At 38.1% G+C, this 8,993-nt stretch overlaps 1 protein-coding gene across 2 annotated transcripts in view; it reads right to left on the reverse strand.

Annotated features, from left to right (window-relative positions):
- Positions 1-3,907, reverse strand: part of LOC107267134 (Down syndrome cell adhesion molecule-like protein Dscam2) — a 26,758-nt gene extending 22,851 nt beyond the window's left edge. Inside the window, exons 1-2 of one of the 2 annotated variants that reach the window (XM_025084345.1) lie at positions 3,799-3,907; positions 3,307-3,424 (exon numbers count right to left, since the gene is read on the reverse strand). In XM_025084345.1, coding sequence (XP_024940113.1) covers positions 3,307-3,410 — 104 coding nt within the window. In that variant the 5' untranslated portion in view covers positions 3,411-3,424; positions 3,799-3,907. Of the gene's footprint in view, positions 1-3,306; positions 3,433-3,798 lie in introns of those variants that run through there. The other variant, XM_015738432.2, reaches the window with a different exon arrangement.
- Between the last annotated feature and the right edge of the window lie 5,086 nt (positions 3,908-8,993).

Genomic DNA, 8,993 nt, shown 5'->3' on the forward strand with positions numbered 1-8,993 from the left:
GGGGGGGGGGGGTCATAAGGGCTTTTTCGTGCTTATGCAGCTTCTTGCTGACTAGGTGAAAGGGAACGATGTGTAAACAGGTACCTATAGGAATATACCGTTTATATATAATAGCATAATAAGTAAGAAAAGAAAAAAAGATGTAACCAGGGTATCAGTTCAACTCTATTTAAAATTCAAGCAAATTTTTATTAAATTAATAATGTTGTGAACTATACAATTCTCATGACTATCCAGTGCTATAGGAAATGGTCAAGAGAAGTTTCAATGGAGTATGAAACTGTTTATTTTCATGATGTCCGCCATTTCGCTTTTTATCTTTCTTTTTTCTCACTCTGCGGATATCGTACCGCGTGGGAAATACCTACTCCCCACCTGGTTTCCATGTTTAAAATTAGCATTAATATGGAAACTACAACGTGGCACACGACACGCATCCGAATGACAATAGTTCTCGTGCACTTCTCCTGAGCCACCCTGTTGGACTGTATACGTGTTAGATGTGCAAGACAAAGAAAAGAAATGAGATAAAATCCAATAAAGTTACATAGAGAACAATTTATCGATAGACTATGTCCCTTGATCATTTTCGTCTTTAAAGGACCGATAAGTAAAATTATCGAGAAATTGATGCGGCTTCGCGTTAAGCCAACAAAATACTTTCTAATTGGACAACTTGAAAAATGACAACAACTGGGCAAACTACTGTGGTACTTTTATAGGTAAAAATAAAAAAAAGGATTTAGAAGAAAAGTGTATCTACTAAATAAGATACTTTGGCTTGACATTTAAAATCGATTTGCCATCTTGCCCTTAAATGGCATCATGTAGTTCTATAAATTCTTATAAAATTGTTATTTTCTAGAAATAAATGTTCGGACGATACACAGACGAAGATCAAAGTTCCTTGGCCACCTAATTTCTACAGTCAAATATTTTGCCCATAAATAGTCTAGATAACGAGGCAATTTCTTCGACAAATATTCGCAAGTAAAAACCGAAATGTAAACTCATTCCGGTGGCAAAATAGTGTTGGAAAAATGTCTATTTCTATTCGATCCCAGAAATAAGCAAACTGCAAGTTACGTGACGGAAATGTGAGAAATTTCTCAATAAATGCAAGATACATAGTCACTGCAGCAAATAAGCCACATATGCATTCTACGTGTGACTTTACGTATACACATGCGGGTAGATAGGTTAGGTAGATATAGATATCTTTTAAAATTGGCCTTTCCCGAGATGCTGAATTCAATTCGAGGAAAATTGGGGAATTTGATGATTACCCTACCAACATCGTAGGAGTGTGGAGGATTGGTACCTCTGCAAGTATTTGAGGTTGGTGTGCTCGTTCGGTATGAGCCTTGTTTATGACGGAGTTTCTACCTTCCGACGGTAGAGGTCATAGGCTTACCCATGACTGCGGGATAATTAAATGGTAGACGATTTGTTTTAAATCCTTGAAAATGGTTGCCTGGAGTATTTCCAGCGATTTCAATCCCGCGTATGTCAGCCTGTCAACGCAGAAGAGTAGGACATGCAAATAATGAAATAAATAAACACGTGTATGCAAAGCTGCGCGTTGCTAGCTGGAACGGAAACGCCTTGCGACTTGAAAATGAGAAAAGGAGCCATTCCTGGGAGCTGCCGGAAATTATTGGAAGGAGTGTCAGGGACATAGAAAAAGAGAGCACGTGAAGGACCAAGATGGAATATTGAATGGAGTACATGAGAGGAGAAGTAAGGGAAGTGAAAGACATCAGATAACCCGTTTAGATGTGGCAAGAAATTAACTCGGTGTCATTGATATGCCCTGGAGACTGGGACAAGTTATTTTGGAAAACTCATTAGCTTAATTGAAAGGTAAACCAAGATTCACTACTATAGTCATCATCGTTTGTTTCTCCATTGTCTTAATTAATTAACTTATTAATTGGCTTACATTAATGCAACGTCATCACATAATGTATCTACCTAGATGCAGTATGGATAGTTAAGATCAGACGTTTTTGGTATTTTCGATATAAACACCTTGATTTTGAACCATTATTCGTTTTACACTTAATACCAGCCCAAAAACACCTTCTAACCGACTGGGTGATATTCTACTGCGGTGTCAGGATTCTCGTATTTCGCTGCGGAATACTTAAAGCTTCTTTTCTTTAAAATGGAAAGTAGACGGGATAAGGTATTACTGTCCTGCATCCGTCTCTCTTTTTCTCCCTTTTTTTCCTTTGCAATAATGCTATCGTCTCCCTCTTTCACCACCCCGACGGATGAGGAACAGGATATCGCTTAATGGAGAATACCGCGTAAAGTGGCAAATTAAATAAGGTTTATGAAAGAAAATTTGATACGGGAATTAGTGGGTCGCCAGGCGGATACTGAATTTTTAAAAAGGTTAGTATCACCTTCGTTCTGGGATTCTCGCGTTTTTTACTTTGAACTTTAGTACGTTTCTCTGGTTGTTGGAAGACAGGTAAATATTAAGTACCTTCGTAGAATTGCTTTTAGTCAACCTCTCTAGATGGCGGTAATTGCATAGCAATCACGTTATAATTAACTGTTTTGCCACTGAGCTGTACTAGCGCCATCCGAGTACCTGACCCAGTAATAGTTTCTCTAATTTCCTGACGACGTCAAAGAGTGCCAAAGCTGGTAGCTTATTATACAAAGATCAAATAATCAATCTATAAAAACTAAATTGGTACGTTTCTGATCTAGAAAATTAAATATACCAAATATATACAGTATAGAAAAAGACACAGGTTTTGCAATATTTTCACCTAATGTATGTACTTTGAGTAGAAAAAGAAGAAGTCATAGAATATTCCAAACGACAATATAATAAATTCGACAAACTTATCATGGAGGCTTAAAGAAAATTATCTGCAAACATATTTGACCTGACAGAGCGCTCGAGGTATTCGGCAGATTGATTGAATTTACTAAACCTATAAAGCATTCAAAGGCTCGTGAATTTTTTCTATGCTATTATATACGCTGAACGTTCGCCACCTCAGCCAAGGTTATTAACATCACTTTATACAGCGAGCAATGAAGCTTCGCCCTTCCTAAGGATTTCAACTCCTAATTTCTTTTTTCACCTTCATCTTATATCCTTCTTTCTTCTCGCAGTACCCTCTCCCATGCTTAATGACATCCCTCAGGATATCAATACTTCTAAGTACCAAGGGGGATCCTGAAAATTCATTCTCCTAGGGTACGTTGATGTAATTTGATTACAAAATTGTTTTTCATTTTTACCTTAACTTTTTTCTCCCTCGTTTTCTTTTATTAGCTTACCTGTTTGATGGACGTGGATTCGCATAGGCCACACAGGGGATAACCACAATCTCTTCCAAGCGTGAGGTCATGTATACTAATTTCTCATTGAGAATCGGTGGCATGGCTCTGCTAATTTCTGAAAATTCAATGAACTACGTTATTACAGACACCGGAAAGTTAGCGTCGCGTTAATGTAAAGTAGATGAATTACATAAAATAACAGACTCCTGTCAAGGATATTCTCCCATTGAAATACAATTTCATTGACGCAGACAACAATCGAATTAGCGAATGATTAAATGGCAGGACTCAAGTTGAACGAGCCGGCAATATATCTGTCGTCTCTAATAGCGAATACAATAAAGCAACCTCTCAATTCAATAGAATAATAATGGCTGCCCTCACTCAGTGTATATATAAGTTTTATTCTGTTTTTTATCTCATACAAAAGTTTCACAATGCTCGCTCATCCCGCAGAACGATTCTTTTGGTATCGAAAGGAATAGCTACCTCGTATTCAAGATATTCAAATTTATGATGATTCTTTGCGTTTCATCGTTCCGTCGTTCGGCGTCTAATGCTTCGATAAAACGTGGATAACGGGCAGATGGTAGAAACGATAAAATGACGAGCAATGCGCGGTCACGGATTCTCAAAGTATCCATGAAGCTGCTGCAGGTGAAATGAGCTGGGGCTTAAAAAAAAAAGCAAACAAAGAAATGGTATAGAAAAACAATAAGAAAAGAGGAAATGAAGGGGCGGATGAAAAGGAATTGAGTATGAAAAAAGAAATGGAAGAAAGCAAAGGAGAACTTTATTGGATACACGAACGCGACGTTCCTCGTAAATCACGCACCGTCCGGAAATATTAGTCGATATTTTCTCTACAGAGAAAAATGGATATTTAATATGGATGACAGCTGATACTGAATATCTGCTGCCATGAAAATTACATAGACCTCCCTCTCTGCTCTTTCCCTCGTTGCTTGTAGTAGTAGCAGCAGCAGTAACAATATTAATAGTAGCAGTCGGAGTAGTAGCAGCAATGGGGTAAGAGTTGTAAACGTTACAGCTGACGTAACGTCAGTTTAGCATTCCAGGCAAAATACTCCAAAGTTGTAAGAAGCTTTATGAAACCAACTGGGAATAACTTCAATCGCGATACCAAAAGCTTTACTTGCCAACGTAACCAAAATTATCGGTAATTTTATAAACTTTAAAGGATACATTGCCGAGAAAAGGAAGAAGCAATCGTAATTTGAGGGGAAAAACGCGAATCGCTGCACTTTTGAGACTCATATTCGACGTTTCTCATTACCAACAAAATATTTTTGAAAAGTCTGGATCAAAGATAGCGACAAATTTATTTTGGTGGTTAAACTTTTACGGTATATTGGGTAATGAAATGGAAAAAAAAGGGAACAGACGCGGAGGCTAAAGTGGAAGAAAATAAAGCTGATGAAACGGGGTAAGAGAGGAAATTGGGGGAAACCAGAAAAAAATAAGTCAGACAAAATTGCTTGAAAATTCGTTCAATGAATAAAATAAGATTATACAAAGTAAAAAAGAGAAAATGAAATAAAGATACGGAATCATCTCCTATATTCGTTCAGTGACCGTGATCCCCGAACAGCATTTCCTAGACTTCTTTAATATCCCGTCTCGGGTTTACTCGACCGAATGAGTTTTGCACAAGTTCGCCGCAAACCCCAGCGCCAGCCCGTCAACCCGCCATCGCCCCTTGTGATATACGGGAAATGTTTTCATGAGCACGTCATAAATACCTGCGCAGTTGGTGGCCCTGGAAAAAGGGTAAGGGTGGTTCACGAGGAGTATAGCATAAACTGGTAAGGAAAATGGCAGAGGCCAGTTTATTCGCTGTGGCTGAACACGTGAGCTCACGCACCCTCGTTCTTTCTTATTCTCTTTCTATTCTTTGCTATCTTAATGCCTTTCCTTCACTTCCTTTCCTTCTTCCTTCTGGGAAAAACCTAAACCACTTTGAGACTTACGGCAACGGTTAATAGGGAATTATGAGTGTGGATAGCAGAAGCGAATGCCTTCCGTATTACTACGGTTGCTGGTACCGTTGAAGATACCAAATTGCGAAAAAGGGAATTGCCTGTAATATCCATTTTTGTGATATACTTTCATGATTATACGTACAGGGTGGTCTACTAGAAACCAAACAACTGTATAAGTATTTCCTTCGATTGCGAAGATCCGAAAAAATTGTGAAAGACGTAATTCGGATGATTTTGAAGAACAAATTTGATGGAATGACAATTTGTTTCCAGATCATTTTTTTTCAGTCTGTCAAGGGCGTTGATGTTTTTTTTTAATGAAATTATGTTTTTCTTCTTAATAAGATTTGAAGGTTAATTAAGAATAATTCGCATTTAATGTGAGATATTAATATTCTATTCACAAACAATCAAAATATTGAATGAAAAACAAGCCAGCTAACTAAAACTGAGTTAATTCGATTCTCCCTTGCGATTGAATACAACGAACCAAAGGATAAGCCAGGTTAGACTGAAACATTTAATTATAAAATCAAATTGTCTGGAACATTAGGTAAAACCAAAACCAAGAATAATATAATAGATTCACATGTAAACATACCGCTAGCCCATATACATATATTATACAAGTGACCTAATATTTAGCTCAGTAAATTAAATTCGTAGAAAGCATCGATGGATTTTTAAATTTAATAATGAATTGACATATTGTTTCAGATTCGTACACTCAACGGAGATATTTATATATTCAGTTTATAGTGAACCACCCTATATACAGGCACTCTATAGAGCTATGTATTTATAAGTATGCTACGTATTTGTATTATCTAATAAGAAATAGTTCCTTCCTTCCAGATGCTCGGCTATATCTCCAAAAAGAGCAATAACCAGAAATAAGAAATAGTTGTGGACATTGAATATCTCTTGTCTATAGCTATACAGTCTTCTTGACTTTGCTCTAAGTTCCCGTTGCGATCGAGAAAGAAATGATTTCTTAAAAAGTTCCAGACTCCCAGCTATGAGCCCATCTCGAAACTACCCCTATAATATATAATACGAAAAAACCTGGAAAATTGTCGAGAATGGCCATTTTCCGTGCGAAACTTTTCGAGAAATAAGCATATATAGAAACCTAGCCAGCGGATTCTAGTACTCGCGAAATGGCACATTTTCCATAACGAAATGGTTAGATTCGCCATTTTAGAATGGTCATACTATTCTACTTGCGGAACAGATGTTGCGCCCGTAACGTTACTTCGCCCACGTACAACCATCTGTGTGTGAACAATGCACAAAATGCACAAGAAAAAAAAATTGTAACACAGAAGAATAAAAGTTTCTTCCGAAATCGTTACCTGAAATAATAATTAAAAAAGGGGATAAAAAGGACACTTCACGGCTTACTAACGGCGGATTCGTTATAATTGCGAATTAATAAATCAGTTATAAAGTAATACTCGCTCCACATTCTCGAGTACAGTTTCGTTCACAATGATCGATAATAAGCTTAAATTTAACGTCCAATCGACCTAAATCACTGAAAACTAATTGCTACGTTTCAAATTAACTTGCACGGCTATACCGTGAAACTTAACCTCCTTACTCTTTTTCTTCTCCCTCCTCGTTTTCCCATCTCACTCTCTTTTCTCACTTCTCAACGTGACACTTTATCACTGCAATTCAGCCATTTCAATCGATATCCGCCGATATCACAAGCGTGAAAGAGCCCCGAAAATCGATAGGAAATAATGAAGTGCAACGAAATACTTTATTCAAGTTAATACGGCAATCGTTAATTCCCGGAAAGCGACTCGATATTCAATCATACGTTATCACGTATAAATTAAATATATGTATGTACGTGTAAATGAAAAATCAATGCTCGAATTCAATTATGAAAAAAACGACTGAGAAGCGATACAGGAATATTAATTAAAACGAGAATAAACGAAAGGTATAAGAGAAGGCGGTAGAGGGGGGAGGGCTGATATTAAAAATTTGGTATATAACATAAATACAGAGCAAAAAATATAAGAGAATCATTTATGGAATATAACGCAAATATTTCAATACTTCGTTATAACTATATAAAATATGTAACGTTAACGTATGATAACGAAAAATATTGCTACTTGAATTCACCTGGAATTTGCCATGAGAAATTCTATTGGCAAGAAAATGTAATTCGATTTACTTCAGAAATACGAGTACAGTCTGCTCGTCATTGGACGCAATCTACTAGCAGGCACTAGAGTCTTGAAAGGATGTTGCTGCTGTATTCTAAAGAAAGTAGAAAGTAGAGAAGACGGTTATGGTCGGATTCTACTACTGCAAGGCGTATAAGTCACTAAGAAGGATAGGAATAGGTATAGCTACGCCAAGGAAGGTTTTAGGTTTTAAACCTGTAGGTACCAGATGGAATAAAGAAGAGAGAGAAAAAAGGGGAATGGGAGAGGGGTTAGAGAAGTCTAAACAGGGTAGGGGTCTCCACTCGAGTCTCCACTCGAGTCGAGCTAACTAATGACGCTTCTCTGCATGCGGCACTCGAGGCTCACGTTCGGCTTCATAGAGTAGTAGAGCCCCGGTACGTGCCAGCCACTCGGCAACTCAATCAACCCGATATCCTGTCATCATTACTTCTGATCTTACTGACACAACGTGGACCCATGAACTTAATTAATGATTATGCTTGTTTGCGGAACTACGAGTTTTCAGTCTGGACCATGGGAAGTGGCATTGATATGGCTGTACATAAAATTCGAGACAAAGCGATGGAACGATTAAATTAAAATATACATGAAAAATAAAACTGTGTATGGGTATAGACGAAACTTACAGAATACATAAATTACAAATTTAAGACTTCCGGCTTCAAAGAGCATGCACCTAATCAAGAGACTCGGTTGAGTCTTGCGCCAAGTACAGGCAACCCGCCGTACGGGACACGGCCCGCCGAGACTCTTTACTCGAAGCATCTCTTGTACCTGTGATTCGACTCAAATATCTTATGAACGGCTGTATGTGAGAAAAATGTATTGATACATTCACTGTAGGAATCAAGGGTTCTGAATTGATTGCCACCAAATTCAATACGATTAGTGTACAGGATCAGGACGTATTCACATGGCGAGCGAGATGATTTAATTTCAGGTCCGTCGTCGTCGTCGTCGTCTTCGCACGTCCATCGCATTTTTTACACGACAGATGGCGCTGACTGCTTTGCCTTCTTTACCTATTTGTACTCTAAATGGTGTTAGTAAGTTACGAATACACAACACAATCAAGTACACTTTATACGTGAAGCTACCGTTCATACCGAATTTCCACTTAGTGTAAGGGTGCTTTCACAACAGTATAGAATTATTCAGTTTTTAATAGTATTCATGTAGAGCGCGCGTACATGGGTGTATGTATATGTGTGCTTCGGCATAGTTCCTTGTATTTTAGGTGACAGTTTGTCCGGGTGTTCCGCTCCGTAGTTTTCTGTATCTAGATGGCGGACGTGGAAGTCCAGGGTGTCCAGATGTTCCGCTCCGTAGTTTCTTGTATCTAGGTACTGGATGTGGAAGTCCAGGGTGTCCAGGTATTCCGTTCCGTAGTTTCCTGTATTCAGGTATTGGATGTGGAAGTTGAGGGTGTCCAGGTGTTCCGCTCCGTAGTTTCCTGCATCTAGGTGTCAGA

The sequence above is a fragment of the Cephus cinctus genome, unplaced genomic scaffold (assembly GCF_000341935.2).
Source record: "Cephus cinctus unplaced genomic scaffold, Ccin1 Ccin1_scaffold0348, whole genome shotgun sequence".
NCBI classification, from domain to species: Eukaryota; Metazoa; Arthropoda; class Insecta; order Hymenoptera; family Cephidae; genus Cephus; species Cephus cinctus.